Genomic DNA, 17,094 nt, shown 5'->3' on the forward strand with positions numbered 1-17,094 from the left:
TGGAGCAAAGGTACATTGAGGGGCAGCAGGAGCCAGAGAGGTTGAAGATGGAGCTGCCATGGTCTGGGACAACCACAAGATCAGCTCTTCCAGCAGTATTTTGGGAGGTCCTTCCACTCCTGGAGAGCACAGCTGAAGCAGCACATCCTTTGCTCTCCTGCTCACATCCATGTTCAACAGTCCTGCAGGGACTTCCCTACTTTTCCTAATCCCTGGTTTTGGCTGAAGAGGTACCTGGGTGCAGGGCAGCTCTCTGAGCTGTGTTTTGCCTCCTCTCCTTCCTCGTCACCACAAAAGAAAGACAAAACCTGAGCAACCCATGAGGAGCCAGGAAAGGCTGAATTCAATGTCCCTATGGCCAGGCACTACTTCAGCCACAGTGGCTCCATGACTGAGAAGAGCAGAGGCTTTGAAATGAGAAGCTGAGAGCCTCAAAAAAGTCCCTGACATCCCCGAGCTCAGGATTTCAGGGAATGCCAGATGTCCTTCACTTCTGGCAGCACCAGGGCAAGGGCAGGGCAGGATTCAGCTCACAGCTGTGCTGTCTCCATGGCTGGGGTTTTCCCAGCTGAAGTCCCAGCTGTGGGCCACCAGCAAGGCTACTTTTTAAAAGAAATGCTGGAGAAGTCGAGGCTATGCTGATGGTCGTTGAAATTTCCCACATCTGGTGGTTGAAATTTTCTCTGCTAGTGAACTGGAGCAGCCCTGCTTGGGAGCAGCAACTCAGGAAAACCTGCTCGAGTTACAGACCAAGGAGCAGAGAAGGTTTGCAGGACTTCTGCCCTGTCTGGGTTTCAACAAAACTTGAAAAAACTTGAAAAAACTTGAAAAAACTTGAAAAAACTTGAAAAAACTTGAAAGAACTTGAAAAAACTTTGAATTTTTGAGGCAGTCAGTGATCCTTAAAGGCAAAGAGAACCCAGGAAGTGAGTAATAGGTGCAAGTTTTGAGGATGAGCAGTGTTAGTTTATTTTGGAGTGTGTTGACACTTGTTCAATGAGGAGGTGATTCTTAGGAACTCTCTTGCTGTTGCCCTGGTCTCAGACCTATCATCCTCCTTCCCTAAAATGACCCCAGATTGCCATCCTGGGGTTTGGAGGCAACTCTAGCTTCTGCTTTCTCTTCCCCTTCTCAGAACATGCTGCCTTGGCCACTCAGTCTGAGATGGAAACTGAAACAGTGAAGTGTGAGATCCTCCAGGGAGGATGGAGCAAAGCCCCTCAGCCCCTCAGCCAGCCTGGATCCAGACAGGGAAACCCAAATGCTGGGAATGGGAAGAGCAACTTGTTGAGTGGAGGGAGACCCAGATGTTGAGGAGGGGAAGATGCAGATGGTGAAAAAAGGGAAACCTGAAATGTGCACACTGAGGATGGGGACACCCAGATGTTGAGAGCAGTGAGACCAAGGCACTGAGAATGGAGAAATCCAGATGTTGGCTGCTGGCTCCTGAGCTGCTGCTGCTGCAGTGAGAGCATGGGATGTTTTGTTGTGAGTCTCTGAGGTGGCACCTCCCTGCTCAGACAGCCCCAGCACTGCCTCCACTGCTGCCTCCTCCAGCACTCCCTTGGTGAGAAGGTGTCAGCACCCTTCAGGCACTGCAAAAGCTGCTCAAAGGCTCCAGAGAGACCTTAGAGCCCCTTCCAGTGCTTAAAGGGCTCCAGGAGAGCTGGAGAGGGACTTTGGATGAGGGCCTGGAGTGACAGGGGGCTTCCCACTGCCAGAGGGCAGGGTTAGATGGGATATTGGGAGGGAATTGTTCCCTGTGAGGGTGGGCAGGCCCTGGCACAGGGTGCCCAGAGAAGCTGTGGCTGTCCCTGGATCCCTGGAAGTGTCCAAGGCCAGGCTGGACAGGGCTTGGAGCAGCCTGGGACAGTGGAAGGTGTCCCTGCTCATGGCAGGGATGGGACTGGATGGGTTTTAAGGTCCCTTCCAACCCAAACCACTCTGTGGCTCTATTAAACCTGGTCACATCCCCTTTCTTGAAGTCCCAAGTCAGCTTTGGGCAGCAAGGTGGCTTTGTGCTGGTGAATTCCTGGTGCTTCCAGCCAGGAGCAGCTCTGTGGGCTGTCAGTGATGGCATTGCTGCCTCTCCTTGCCTGTCTCTCCCCCACCCCAGGTGATGTTGAGCAGAGCTCAGCCCTGTGCAGACAGGATTTCACAGCCCTGGTGATGCTCTCAGCCCAAGATGGAACCAACTCTCGCTGGTGGTGAGGCTGCTGCTCATCCCCTCCATGCCAGAGAAGAGCAGCAGAGGCTCTGATTGAATTAGTGCAAGGATTTAATTTAATCCCCAAATGTCTCTCATTTTAAAGGAGCCTGTTCATTTCCTTCTAGGACCTTATCTGATGCAGGCACCCAGCAATGCGAGCAGAAGGACTGGGCACAAAGGCAGTGTTGGGGGGAGGGCTTTGTGGGGAGTGACTTGAGGGCTGTGTGGGTTTTTCCTCTAATTACCTCATGAGATAATGATGACAGTGATTGCAAGACAAATAAAACATATGCAGCATCATTCAAGCACACGCTGGTGCAAATAGCATCCTTGCATGGAAAGTCTGGAAGTATTCCCTTCTTACTGTGGAATTACTGTGGGGGGAATGGAACAGCTCCAAGGATGGGGTGAAAGGAGCATCTGCTTTGTGCCTGACACCAAATCCAGCTGTTTCATGGATGGGGTGATGTCATGAAGGGGCCAAGCACATGGAGGTCTCTGAATTTTAGTCTTCAGACTCACTGGGGGAGTTCAGGCGATGCTGTGTCACTGCTGGGGTGAGTCAGGATGGGTGGGAGAGCCAGTGCTCTCTGTGCCACATGTGCCCCAGGGACCCTGGGGGTGTGATAGAACAGGACAAGGCACAGCTGGATACTGTGGGCTCCCAGCTGGCTGTGGCACTGAGCTCCAGCATCTTCCTGGAAAACTGTCCTGCTCTTTGCCCCATGACTCAGGCAGCTGCTCTCTGTGCTGTCCCCTCTGTGCACATGGGGCTTACACACCCCCGGGGTGTTTCCTAGGGGTGACAGCAGCTTTTGCAGCCCAACATCTGCACACAGCAGCCTGGGGATGTCCAGGGTGGGTTATCACCTCGCTGCTCTGTGGGGTGAGGGGTGTCCAGCAGCAGGATGGCTGTTCAGGGAATGCTGTCACAGGCTGGGACCCCCACAGGGACACAACCTCTGTCCCCTCCATGGGTGCCTCTTCCCAGTGGGATGTGAGGCTGGGTGGGTTGATTCCTGGGGCTGCTGCCCTTTTGAAGCTGAAGTCAGTTTATACAGAGGGGTGGCTTTGTTGACTCCAGCTTTCTGCTTGTCACTGGGTTTGTGAGAATGCTTTGATCTCAGCTGGGGATACAACGATTTCTGTTCTGGGTGATTTGTTACCTTGGGGTGGTCCTGTGGAACAGCCTCTGCCACAGCCCTACAGGATCTGTGTAGGAGGGAATTGCTTCCCAAGGGGAGGATTTTTTGCTCCTTTGGTCTTTTTTCCCTGCTGGGCTGGTTTTGACCCTTTGGCTTAGACAGAAAAGTCACACAGGACCCCACTCTGTCAGGGGAGGGCTCATCGCAGGCTGCCCCTACTCAGAAGAAAAAAAACCTTGGAGGTTTTTCCCTTGGACTTTTCCCTTTGAAAGGGCAGAGCTTGCTCAGGCCTTCCCCAGCTGCAAAGAAACCTGGAAAAACCAGCCCCAAAGGCTTAAAAAGCAGACATGGGCTGGCAGGAGTGGCTGTGGTTTTGTAGGACTTGCCCAGAGCCATGGGCAGAGCTGGGGCAATCCAGGGATGGGCAGAGCCCAGAGATTCCCTTTGGCATTTGATAATGCAGTGCAGGAGGGGCCAGAGCTGCTGGACGAGCTGCTGGATTTCTCTGCAGCCCTTGGGGAAGATCCCTGCAGGGCTGAGCTGCCCCAGCAGCTCGCAGGGGCCGTGGAGCCATCGGGGTAAGGATGCTGTTAGCAGCTCTGCCTCTGCGGCTGGAGCTGAGCCCACAGCCTGGGATTCCTCAAAGCCCACTGGTCCTGCTGTGTGCTGGAGGGGGGGCTGAGTGCCACCATCCCACTCCTGCCAGCTGGGGGAACCTGGTGTTCCAGGGATCAGGAGCAGGACAGGGTGCTGACAGAGCAATGGGTGACTTGGCACCACGTGGGGACATGGGGAAGATGGCATCCCATCCCATCAGAGCACTGTTAGGGTTGTACGAGTCAGTGCCAGCCTTGTGGGTGGGGTATTAGGAGGGGAAAAGTTCCCCAGGAAGGTGTCCAGAGAGATTTGGGGTGCTTCTGCTTTCATCTTTCTTTATCTTTTCCTCTGGCAGATGCTGGAGACGGACGCCGAGAAGCCAGGGCAGATGCACTCGGAGGATGGGAAAGCAGCAGTGGCTGATGCCGCTCTGGCTGCCAAGGCAGCGGCTCTGGCCAAGCCCTGGGACACTCTGGGAGCCACCCAGGCTCCTCTCCTGGTGCAAAAGCAGCCCATGGCCACCGCAAAGGGAGGGGAGCAGCCCAGCTCCCTGCCAGCCTTCGTCATCCCCGAGCTGCGGCTCGACAGCACCTTCAGCCAGAGCCAGGAGGGCACGGCGGGCAGCACCACGGACGGCGAGGATGAGGAGGACGACGAGGAGGAAGATGAGGACGAGGAGGATGAGGAGGAGGAGGACAGTGACGAGCAGTACCTGGACAGGAACGAGCTGAAGCGCAGCAGCATGATCGAGACGTCGGGCGGGCAGGCTGGCTACACCCTGAGCGTGCAGGGCTCTCTGCGCCGCCGCACCCACAGCGAGGGCAGCCTCCTGCACGAGGCCAAGGGCCACTGCTTCACCTCTGACACCACCCTCAACTGCTCCGACAGCCAGGGCACCACTGCCCACTGGGCACTGCCCTCCCCCAGGACCCTCAAGAAAGAGCTCGTCAAGAACGGCGGCTCCATTCACCAGCTCACACTGCTGTTTTCGGGCCACAGGAAGGTACGTGGCTGGCAGTGGCTCCAGGGCGACTGGGAGGGTGGGAGAGCTCCTGGAGTGGAGGTGCCCTGAGTGTGGCTCCTACCTCCGTGCCCACGGCAAAGCTGCCACCTGAGCAGTCAGGAAGGTCCCAGGTGCTGGCAGCCAGCTCTGGGAGGTGCTGAGCACCTGGGAGTTGTCACCCAGAGCAGCTGGGGCAGTGGGTGGTCATTTCCACCACTGCATCTGGATCCTGCAGGTCCCATGGCCTGGGCAGCCGCTGCCTGCTGGGATGGGGGGTGGCAGAGGTGCTCCTGGGGGTTTATGCTTGCAAAGAACGGCTCACAGCAGCACCAGGGACAGGGCTCCAGAGAGACCCCAGTGACAGAGTCCCCAGTGTGCAGGGGACACCAGGAGCAGTGTTACCCTCTGCCCTCAGCAGCCTCCTGCAGGGCTTTGACCACTGTGCAGGTTGATGTCAGGAAGCAGCTGTAGTCAGCAGTGAGGTGTGATCCCTCCATGCAGGAGGAGTAGCAGAGGATGTGCCAGGGAGCTCTGCAGGGCCTGGCTTATGCCAGCCTAGGGGTCTGGGGTGCTCCTGAACCCCCAGAGCAGAGCTGGCCCTGGCTGCACTGCTGCAGGAAATCAGGTGCCAGTGCAGAGACCATTCATGGGAAGTGCTGCTGTTCCCATTCTCCATGGGTGACACTGGCCGGGTGCTGAGAGTGGCCTTTGGCCCTTTGGCCCTGCTCTGCCCTGTCAAGCCTCCATCAGTCTCATCCCTGCCTCGGCTCTGGGTGCTGCTTGGGGCCCTGGTGATTGGCACAGAACCACAGTCCATTGTGCAGGGTCGTGTTCCCAGCTCAGGACCTCATTGCACAGCTCAGGACCATGTCCTGCTGCTCAGGACCACCTTGCAGAACCACATTCTGCTCCAGAGCAATGGCTCCTTGGCAGGAGAGGCTGCTACAGGCTCCTGGGGTTAAATCCACATTGGGGTTAAACACATGCTGGCATAACCCTCTTCCTGCCATGCTCATGCTGCTTGAAAAGCCACCCTGATGCTGTTTACTGGAACACGTTTTAGGCTCAGAGTCCCTGGCCAGCTGATGAGAGCCCTCCCCGGGCTGACAGACTGCTGGGGTAAGGCTGGGGTCTGAAAGGGAGTCCAAACTCTCTCGGAGACTGATGCCAACATTGTGTGCAGGAGGAGGGGGGGAAGGTTCACAGCCACGCCACCCCAGATAAAGAACAGCCACCTTTGTGTCAGGGACACGGGCGCTGCCTGTCGCACGTGCGGGGAAGGTGGGGACAGTGTGAGCGCCGGCTGAGCGTCCCGTCAGTGCTGCCGTGAGCAGCGCCCTGGAGGAGAGAGAGCTCACAGTGCCGCTGTGTGTGCAGCGCCGAGCCTGCAGCCCTGAGCCTGCAGCCCTGTAACCCTGCAGCCCTGAGCCTGCAGCTCTGTAACCCTGTAACCCTGCAGCCCTGTAACCCTGCAACCCTGTAACCCTGCAGCCCTGTAACCCTGCAGCCCTGCAGCCCTGTAACCCTGCAGCCCTGTAACCCTGCAGCCCTGCAGCTCTGTAACCCTGCAGCTCTGTAACCCTGCAGTGCTGCCCGGGCCGGGTGAGCTGCGTGTCCCTGCCGGGACACCCCGGAACGTCCCCACCCTGCCCCGGGGAGCCTCCAGCCTCCAGCTGCGCTTCCTGCTCTGATCTGGGTGGATGTTTTCCTGCAGAGGTGTGCAGAGCTCCTGCTGGGTTGCGCTGCTCTAGTACACATTACACTGGGATTTTTGGGGCAGCCTGTGCCGGCGCCAAGGGCAATCTGGTGGCTGCACCTCCTGCAGCTCCCACTTCCAACCCTGCAGCAGCTCTGGCTGCCTGGAGCCTTAATCCCCTGCCCATGTGCCCTCTTGGGCCCCTCTGTGTGTTTCTACTGCCCTGTTCCCACTGCCCCGTTCCCACTGCCCCATTCCCACTACTCTGCTCCCATTCCCCCACTCCCCTTGCCCTGCCTCTCCAGCTGCCTTGGAGGGTCTGCAGCAGTCAGAGAAGCCAGACCCGGGCTGAGCCACCACATCCATGGGGTTTTGGGCTCCTTCCACCCCCCTACCTACTTTGGAGGGACTTTTACTGGTCTGTGCCTTTGAATAGTTCAGTGAAACCTCCGAGCTTTTTGGAGCAGGACACTGATGCACAATTCCCATATGGGATTCCGCCACCGAGCTGCCAAGCACTGGCAACACCTGCACCAGGCGGCCTTGGCTGCAGGGCCATCACATCCATCAAGGTTCTTGGTTATTTTCCCATCTGGGAGTGTTTCAGAGGGGCTCATTGCACAGCCCTTTTTAACACCATCATGCCCAGCGTGCCTCCCCACAGAGCTGGTTGTTTTACTGGGCATTGTGGGGAGCGCTGGGACTCCTCGGGAGATCTCGCCTGCTGCCTTTTGTCCCCGAGCACGGAGCCTCTGTGGACAATGGCAGGAAGCCCTGGCCAGCCCGTCTGCCGGGCCGGAGCAGCCCAGGGAAGGTGCTCGGCGAGGGCTGCATTGTTCAGGGCCGATAAACTCCGGAAATTCGGGCGCAGAATGGAAGGAAGTGTCAGAAGCCTCAGGTTTGGGCTGCGGGGCTGAGCTCAGGGTTCCCACGGCCTGACTGCAGGGTGATGATCCTGGAAAGCGCTTGGCGGCCCTGGGGGCACCGGGATGAGCCACTGTGGGGCTGGGTGGGTGCAGGGCTGGATGCAGGGCTGGCTGGGAGCATCTGCAGTGTTCAGTAATGGGTCGTTTGCTGAAGTCCCTGAGCTATGGTGATCCTGGGGTCCCCCTGCCTGGCCCCAGGCTGTGCTGGTGCTGCCCCAAGCTCGTGGCACATCCCAGGTCCCCTTGGCTTACCCTGGATCAGTGGCTGGGGAGCAGAGGCCTCTGGATGCTCCTTGGACTTGTAAACTGCAATGATATGATTCAGTTGTGGGTGAATTGTTCTGATTTCTCCTGCCTGGGGACTGCTGGGAACTCCTTAATGATTTTTGGGTGCCCAGCCTGGTTCTGGGGGGCTCTTTGGGCTGGGGACAGGTCCCTGTGCCCACTCATGCCAGCAGGGGTAGGAGCACCAGGAATGGGGATGTGAATGTCCTCCCTGTAGGAAGTACCACTGTCAGCACCTTGAACCTGGAGGGTACCTGAGCCACCAGCTGTGGGGTCTCCTTGGATGCTCCAGGAGTGGCAAAAGATGGGTGAGGGGAGAGAGGTTCCTGTGTCAGAAGCTTGTTCCCTGTCATTGCCATCATGAGGAAGGAGCCCTGTGGATGCTGTGGGTCTGGTCCGTGTGGCTGTGGGGCCATAGGGATGCTGGCCCTGCTGGTTGGTGACACAGAGTGACACTGTGGGCACATCCTGGCGTGCTGATACAGATGCTGCTTTTCTCTTCCCCCACAGCTGAGTGGAGCTGACCCTGAGTGCAGCTGTGATGAAGGGGACGAGACCTCCCGCAAGAAACGGAGCAGGAGCCTGTAAGTGTCACATCAGGGGTGGCACCAGGGTGTGCCAGGGTGGTTTGTGGGGTCAGACACCTCGGCTGAGCCCCGCTGCTACCAGCAGCACTTAGGGTTGCCCTGTCTTTTTCCCCTGACTTTTTCCAGAGAGGGAGCAGCAAATCCATGAACTGGGGTCTCACTTCAGACGGAATTGTTTCCAGGTTGGGTGGTGGGGGTGTGCTGGGGACACTGCCCAGCCCAGCTGGGAGCACCCCTTCCAGTGTGCTCTGACAGGGTGAAGACACCAGCTCTTGGGAAAAACAGCTTGCCTGGGTTCAGGGAGAGGCCATGGAAGCGGTGAAATCTGAGCTGGGGGCCTCCTTCCCGCTGGCCCCATGCCGGGAGGAGGAATGGGGAGGTGGAATGAGGAGGTTTCCCACCGAGGGTCAGGCTCAGCCCTTGTGGCACATCTGCGGCAGCGCGGCGGGAACAGGGACCGCGGGGACCGGAGCGACACCGGCAGCCCCTCTGCTGCTCCCGGTAAGGCTTTGGGGGGCCAAAACGTGGCTGCAAGCAAGGACAAGGCAGCCGTGGCCTTTGCTGTCCCCAAACACAGCTGCAGCTGAGGGGGGCAGGCGCACGAGTGGGGATGTTGGGGAAGGAACTCCTCCAGAACGCGGGTCCGGCCGGGTGCCAGGGCACAGGGATGCCAGTGACCGAGTGTCCTGTGCCCCGGGCCACGTGTGCCGGGCAGGTGCAGGAGCCACACGTGGTTGGAGTGGCTCAGGGTGCGAGGCTGCTGCCCGGCCTGGCCGGCTGTGCCAGTGAGCGGCACTGTCGGCCCGCGCTGCCTCATCGCCGCCGCCTATTTTTAGCTCTCTTTATTATTTCCCCCCCGGCACTCGAAATGAAAATGAAGCCCTTGCGGCAGGGACGTCCCCCAGCCGCGTGGCAGAGCCGGGGGAGCGGGGCTGGCGGGGGAGGCTCGCCCCCCCGGCACGGCGGGGTCAGGGGCGGTTGTGGAGAGGTTCAGCGCTCACCTTGAGCCGGCAGGGGATGCTCCGGGGAGCTCTTGGCAGCGCCATTGGCTGCTCGGCGCGGTCCCAGCCGGCTGTGGGACTATTTATGGTGCAGGGGCCGCCGGTCGGCACTCGCTCCTCTCCCGGCACACGCTGCCGGCCCCGATGTACCACACCATGGTGGACTTTTCCGAAAAATACCTGGAAAGGTAGGACACCTAGCATCCTCTGAGGAAGGGGGATGTGCTGCTCAGGGGATGGTTTGGAAGCAGCGTGGGGTGATGGTGCTGGGCCTTGTGGTCATGCTGGGGTGCCGGGGAAAATCACTTTATAGAGGTTTCACCCCACAGTGAAACCAGCAATTTTTGAATGGAATTATTTTTGCTGTGGTGTTTATTGCAGTGTGGCTGCAGCTGGTGGCTGTGCCCATCTGTGGCTGTTGCCGCCTGGGTTGGTGCCACTTGCTCTTTCTTTGCAAGTGTGTGCAAGAGGAGCAGCACGTGGAAGTTGGGAACTTGCTTAGGAGGTGCTTGCCTGGTGTGTTCCAGCTGGAAAATCCACCCAGGAGCCACAATCACCTGCCTGGTGTGGGCCAGCTGGCCTTGTGCCAAGGGCTGTGCCGTGGAGGTGACCCATGTGTGTCACACAAGGGTTATTCAGTGCTCTGCCAGCCCCACCAGGCACCAACTGCTGCCCTGTGAAACTGGGAACAGTGCTGAAATTGTTGCTGGAGGCTGTATGGGATGGCTGGTCCTGTGTGCTGGCGGGTCCCTGGCTGCCGGCGGCGCTGGCAGCGCGGTGATGGGAGGCAGATGGTGTTTGGAGTGTGAGGCTCTGTGTGTGGATCTGCTGGTCCCACGTTAGTGGGTGCCTGGCGGCTGGCAGCAGTGGGATATGTGTCCTGCTGGGATCACAGCCCAGGGGGTGTGAAGGCAGGGAAACTGTCCATGCCCATGGCTTGGATGGCACTGGGGACTGGAGGGAGAGATTGCCCTCTACAATCATTCTGTGGCTCAGGGGACTGAGCCCTGAAGTTGTTGTAGCTCATTTTTTCCCCCCAGTGGTCGCTGTGTTTTACCCTCCTGAGACTGGGGAGAGCTGTGGGTCTGGAGAACATCACTCAGCCTAGAGTGGTGCACCCATGCCCTGAATCCCTCCTGTCCCTCTCATGCCCCTCATCAGCCCTGGGCATGGCAGAGCTGGCTCCCCTGAGCATCTTTGCTTAGATCCACTGCTGTGTGTGGCCCTGTAACATTAAATTTGCGGAGTCAGAAAGGGCAGGAATTGAAAACAAAAGTCGCTTGCCTAATGAGATAGCTGTCAGATAACGAGCTTCAGATTTGGAGAGCAGAATCCATGTGTGTTGTGTAAAGACTGATGCTCTGAAGTTTTGCTATTGACATTATATCCATATGCAGTGAAATATTGTCTGTGTGCACATTACAATGAGATTGAGGAGAGGTATTTTAAATGGAAGAAATTGAAAACACAGATGGAAGCTGTAATTCTTTCCAGTCATAAATGTCCCAGCCACACGCAATGTAAGATAGCGTTATACTTGCTTTTTAATGAGTGACAGATCACTGTCATTGTGAGAAGATTGTCAGAAAAGGGAACGAGAAACAAGGCCCAAGCACCAAAACTTGCCATTGCTGCATTTTTGGGGGCTTCTGGAGGTGTTTGGCGCCGTCCCACCCTGGCTCGCTCCATCGCGGCTGTCCTTGTCCCCGCTGTGTCCGGGTGCAGTGACCGCGCTGCGCCACACGGGGGCAGCACCGCCCGCGGGTCCATCCTGCCCGAGCTGCCCTGGGAGCTCCTTTTCCCACGGCGCTTCCCAAAAATCCGTCCTGCTGCCAATCCCCTGGGCCGACCGCGAGCCCCGTGCCCGAGTGCCCGTCAGGCTGTCTGTGCGGGGATGCTGGTGCGGGGGGACCCGTGCAGGGGTGACAGAGTGGGTGTTTCTGCCTCAATGTCCCGCGCTGCCAGTCCCGACCACCCCCTTATGGAAATGTCCCCACGGCCATGGAAGTGTCCCCAGCCTGGCACCGGGACGTGAGCACCCTCGGGTCACGTGTGGGCGCCCACGCAGGGGGGACACAGGGCAGCGCCGCTGTCCCTGCTCCGCTGCTCAGCCCGCTCCGCCCCGCCGCCGGCCCCGCAGCCTTCCCGGGATGCCTGCGCTCTATAAATAGCCCTCGTAAATCCTGGCCGCGATTATTTTTCCCCGCCGTCTCTTGAAAGGCCCCACTATCCGCCTCGGCGCTGATTTTTCCACCTTTCCTCAAGTTTCCCCAGCAACGGCAGAGCCGTCCCAGCCAGCGGCGGGGCTGACACAGCCTTTACTCACAGCTCCCCGGCCGTCCCACGGCGCATTTAAAGCTCCGCGGGCTGAGCCCTCCCACTTCCCCTTCCGCGCTGGCCGCCGCGGGCAGGAGAGAGCGGCAGAGCGCCGGAGCGTCCGGCGGAGCCGCTTCGGGCTGTCCCCGCTCGGGCTGTCCCCGCTCGGGCTGTCCCCGCTCGGGCTGTCCCCGCAGCCATGCCCTTCTTCCGCGACCTGTCCAAGCCGCAGCCGCTGGAGTTCCACGCGGAGATGCTGCTGGCCGTGCAGAGGCCACACACGGGCTCCCTGCAGCGCCGGCACACCATGAAGGAGTAGGTGGAGGGCGGCGGGAGGGACGCGGCAGCCCGAGGGTCCCGCCGGGCTGGGTGTCCCCGCGTCCCCTCGCCCGCCCGCTCACACTCGCTTTTCTCTCCAGAGCCAAGGACATGAAGAACCGTCTGGGGATTTTTCGGCGGCGGAACGAGTCCCCCGGAGCCAACCCCTCCGGCAAGCTGGACAAAGTGCTCAAATCCCTCAAGTAGGTGCTGCGGGAGGGTGGCGTGGGGATCGGGGACAGTGGGGATTGGGGACAGTGGGGATCGGGGACAGTGGGGATCTGGGACCATGGGGGCTTGGGGACGAGCTGTTGTCTGGAGCTCCTCACCTCCAGGGAAGCTGAGTTCTCCCAATTTGGGGAAGCTCTGGACAAAGTTTTTGGGTGTGGAGGAGCATTTAAAACATTTTTTGGCTGAAAATCTCCTGCTGGAGGGTGAGAGGTCCTGCCTGGGCAGTGGCACGGCGGCAGCTTGGGCTGGAAATTTACCTGATGGCAGCGTTCTCTCAGTGCCTCTATATGGAACTTTAACTGGCCAGAGGGTAGTTTGAAAAACCACTTTGCTCTGGAGATGCTCCAGCAGCTGGAGACGAGCCCTCCCTGCTCTTGCTCCTGGCAGCTTCTCCGGCTGCTTGAACGAGGCAGCTGAAATCCCACTTCCCACAGCTCCTGGGCATCACCCGGAGCTTTCCCAACTCTTCCTCAGACACCCCAAGTGCCCCAGCAGCCTGCACAGACCTCCTGGTGTTGGATTTTCTTCCTGCTAGCCATAAAGCAGCGATTTCCTTCCAGCAGAGCTGCTGTGGTGCTGCCTGGTGCAGAGCCTGGCTCTGCCTCCAGCTGCTCCAACAGTGCCAGTGCAAGGTGGGATCCAGGGCCATCCCCACGGGCACACTGCATGACTTTATCCACTGGAAACATTGAGCAGGAGGCTGATTTGGGAGCTGGGAGCAGCCGTGCTGGGCTCACAGCCTGGCTTTTTATCCTCTGGAAATGCTTAGCAGGCAGCAAAAGCAGCTTTCTCTGCTGAGCTTCGCCAACGTGCTGTCCTTTTTCCACAGGCCCACTCCCGAGGAAGCGCTCAAGTGGGGGGACTCCCTGGAGAAGCTGCTGCTGCACAAATGTAAGTGTGTCCATCCCCTCCACTTGTGTTTGCTGCCAGGGGAATATCCAGACACGTGCCTGGATAAAGCTGGGATTTCCTCTGTTAATCCCTTCCGGTGTTTGGGGATACACAAAGGGAAATTAGCCCATCCCTTGCCTGTACCCCTCCTGCTCCTGCCTGGCTTGGGGGGGACTTGGTGACAGGGGCTGGGGAGAGTTGCAGGTTGGGGAGGAAGAGGCAGTGGTCTGTGTCTGTGCCCACTGTGGGGCTGTGCAGGGGGGCCTTGGAGCAGCAACTGCTTTAGAACATCCCAAAGATGGGAGAAAACAGCCCTTCTTGGGCACCCATCCTGCATCCAGCCCATGGGGATGGTCAGGGGCTCCTGTCCCCATCTCTGTCCCCGCTCCAGCCCAGCCTCCCTGCTGGCTGTTGGTGCTGCAGCCAGGCTGAGGCTGTGCGTTCAGCACACCGATGGGCTGTGTTGCTGTGCTGGCCTGGCAATGCCATCACTGCCTGCTTGCACAAGGGGATTTTAGGGGCAGTGCAGCTTGGTGGTTTAGGCTGCAGCTCTGCAAGGTCGCTGAGGGTCTTGTGGGGCTGTCCCTGTCTGTGAGCAGGAGTAGAGCAGTGTCCCTGTCCCCACAGATGGGCTCGCTGCCTTCAGGGCCTTCCTGCGCACCGAGTTCAGCGAGGAGAACCTGGAGTTCTGGCTGGCCTGTGAGGAGTTCAAGAAGATCAAATCCCAGTCCAAGATGGTGTCCAAGGCCAAGAAGATCTTCGCTGAGTACATTGCCATCCAGTCCTGCAAGGAGGTGAGGGTTTGCTCCCATGCTGGCGGGTGGCTCCCTGGCTGGTGGCTGCCTGGGGAGCTGCTCACCAGCCCTGCTGTCTGTGCCCACAGGTCAACCTGGATTCCTACACACGGGAGCACACCAAGGAGAACCTGCAGAACATCACCCGCAGCTGCTTCGACCTGGCGCAGAAGAGGATTTACGGGCTCATGGAGAAGGACTCCTACCCCCGCTTCCTCCGCTCCGACTTGTACTTGGACATAATCAACCAGAAGAAAGGCAGCTCCCCGCTGTAGGCCCAAGGACTGTCTCGGGGCAGGCTGGGAGCTGTGTGTTTACATGGAATTGGGCAGTGGAGGCCTTCCTGGGAGCTGGTTGGGAGCTGGCTGTCCTGCTCGTGCCCCCAGGCTGTATGGACATGGGGCAGCTGAAGGCACCGAGGGCACCATCAGGCCGAGCAGTCTGGTACTGCTGCACCACCCTGTCTCACCATCGCTGGTACGACGCCTGCAGGGTGGCCCTGGTGTGGATTTAGCCAGGAGGGAAGCTCCCACGAGACTACTGTGAAGCACCTGCCCCAGCCACGAGTGCTGCTGGAAGGTGGAGAGTGAGCCCAGCTCGGCGAGGAGGGGATTCCTGTGCAGGGCTCTGGCAAGGGGACAACAGCAGTGACACAAACATCCCCCTGGATCAAAGCCTTGTGAACTGGAGCAGGCCCAGGACGCTGCTGTGCTTCCCTGGGCCGTGGGGCCTCCTGGCTGCCCTGCAGCAGCTGTGGCAGGAGCCCGGCGCTTCCCTGGCTCATGGTGAATCCCCTGGGAGCAGCGAGAGCCACGTCCTGTCCCCGTGCTGGAGGTGTGCAAAGCACCCCCTGCTGCCCTCCCCCCTGGTTTATTTATTGCCCTCTGTAGCTGGACACGTTGCTGTGTGATAGGAGCCCCCGTGTCCTTCCCCGTTCCCCAGTTACAAGTGCAATATTTGTGTGTGTCGCGGCCGAGTTCTCCGGCGGAGTGGATGCCTTCTTCTTTTTCTGGGTGTGTAGATTTTGTAAGGTAGCAGGTTTTGTGTGCCAGACCCATTCCCTGGCAGCGGGCAGCTGGGGGAGCCTGGTGTAAATATCAATATCTCAATGCCCTGACGATGGAGGGGTCGGTGATGGAGAAAAGCAACTCTGTGCAGCCGCTCTCCTGACTCTGGATAACAATGCTGTGTTTTGGGAAGCGGGGGGTCCTGCTGGCCCTGGCAGGGCAGGATGCACTGCCTGCCTCCCAGTTTACAGTGCAAAGCATCTCTGCAGCTAGAAAAACAACTACATTGTCATGGTCATAGGTAAATAAAAGGAGAATATAATTTCTTGTAGCTGCCTTTTGTTCGTGCCGTGTTTGTCAGCACTGCAGAGCCGCGCAGCCCTCACCTCACTGAGGAGTGTAAAATCCTATTACTGCGTGGCTAAAGAAGGGAAAATCTGTTTCCATGAATTTCTGAGCTGTTTTTTACAATGGAGCAGCTGCCAGATGCTGCTGAGGCCAGGTCTGGATGTAGCAACACAGTTTTGCCCCAAACGAGACTGTTCCCAAGGCCAGCAGTCGCTGTTCAACACAGCAGGGCACCAACCTCTGACCACGGAAATGCCCAAACACTCCAGTGACCTCCTGCAGCTCTGGGTCTCTCTGGGGACACACCAAAAGCAGCAACAAAGATCTGTTCCAGGTCTGTGCATGGCTTGGCAGAGCTGCTCCTCCCCACAAGGGCAGTGTTCTGATGTGGGATGAGAATGTTTTATAAAGGCTGTTCATGGAGTGTTTGGTACCTGAAGTGTCACCTGGCTGTGGTGAGCCTGGGATGGCTCAGGGATGTGCTTGTGGTGTCACAGGGCCCTGCTGGGCTGTGGTGAGGCTGCCTGGAGGTGCTGCTGGGGATGCCCAAGGCCGGGGTGGTGTGGCTGCCCCAGCAGTCCCACCTGAGCACAGCTCTCCCCTGCAGGTCCCATCTCTCCTGGGGAATTGCCTGTTTCCCCTCTTTAAACAACCAGCAGGTGATGCCAGGTGGGGACACTGAGGCAGAGGTGAGGGCTCTGCTCAGGGCTTGGCTGGACGCACAAGGTTGGTGCCTGCTGGCTCTGTTGGGGATGCTCTTCGCACCAGGGTGGTCCATGGGGGATCCAAGGTCCATGGATGATGTCCCAGGGGTGGCCCAGGCACTGACCCTGGAGCTGCTGAGACCCCGTGGGTGTGTTTACCCTCCCAGCTGCCTCCTCCAAGCCAGACCCTCCTCTTTCTCCTGGCATTGCCCAGAGCTTTCACCTCCTCTCTTTCCCAGCTGGGAGTTTCCCTTCATTTCTGGATTCAACACAGATTTTCTTGCCCTTCCACCCTCTCTCCATCCCCTGCACTCTCCTGAGCTGCCCTCACTCCATCCCAAACCATCAGTGTTAGGAAACTCACAGCAGGGTCCCTTCATTGTCCCCCTCATTGGTCCCTGTCCCCAGGCTCACTGGGGCAGCCTCAGGGGCTCTGGGCTTGGGGGCTCTGGGGACACTGGGCAGCTCAGTCCCTACTGTTACTTTCTCCCTGCCCTGAGCCCAGCTCCAGCAGCTCTGGTGCATCCCGTGGTGCTGGTGATGCCCAGGAGCATCCCAACCCCATAACCATACGGGATTTTGAGCTTAAAATCTTCCCTCCAGGAATTATCCCAGCTCAGGCAGGCAGGGAGAGCTGGAGCTGCCGGGGGATGTGTGGGGTGGGGATCTGGTGCTCGGCTTTGATCCCTGCAGGGGACAAAGACACCGTGGAGGTGGAGAAATGGGGACCTGGGCTGACTCCCTGGAAAGATGGCAATAGCCTTGCGTGAGTGGCAGGAGCTGGGTTATCACTGTAAGAGAATTTATTGCTGGGCTCCAGGTTGCTGTGAGTCACTGGGCAAACGCCATTCCCACGTGCTCAGAGACACTCGATTTTCTGGAGAGGCAGGGCTGGGGGGAGCTGGGAATGCCACGTGCTTGTCCCATGTTTTTCTGGGATGGTCAATGCTCCCTGCAGCAGGACAGGCCTTGTCATGAACTCAGGGCTCATCATGGGCTCCGTGGTGACACCAAAGCCACAGCTTTGTCCTTTCCG

General features: G+C 58.7%; 1 protein-coding gene across 3 annotated transcripts in view; it reads left to right on the forward strand.

Moving 5' to 3' along the window:
- RGS3 (regulator of G protein signaling 3) overlaps window positions 1-15,337 on the forward strand; it is a 74,140-nt gene extending 58,803 nt beyond the window's left edge. For all 3 annotated transcript variants that reach the window (XM_085076459.1, XM_085076460.1, XM_085076461.1), the window contains 6 exons: window positions 4,307-4,954; window positions 8,372-8,445; window positions 12,185-12,286; window positions 13,144-13,205; window positions 13,833-13,999; window positions 14,089-15,337. In XM_085076459.1, the coding sequence (XP_084932585.1) occupies window positions 4,307-4,954; window positions 8,372-8,445; window positions 12,185-12,286; window positions 13,144-13,205; window positions 13,833-13,999; window positions 14,089-14,274 (1,239 nt within the window). In that variant the 3' untranslated portion in view covers window positions 14,275-15,337. The remainder of the gene's footprint in view (window positions 1-4,306; window positions 4,955-8,371; window positions 8,446-12,184; window positions 12,287-13,143; window positions 13,206-13,832; window positions 14,000-14,088) is intronic.
- The last annotated feature ends 1,757 nt before the right edge of the window (window positions 15,338-17,094 follow it).

The sequence above is a fragment of the Lichenostomus cassidix genome, chromosome 17 (assembly GCF_008360975.1).
Source record: "Lichenostomus cassidix isolate B80296 chromosome 17, HeHo_3.0, whole genome shotgun sequence".
Taxonomy (NCBI): domain Eukaryota; kingdom Metazoa; phylum Chordata; class Aves; order Passeriformes; family Meliphagidae; genus Lichenostomus; species Lichenostomus cassidix.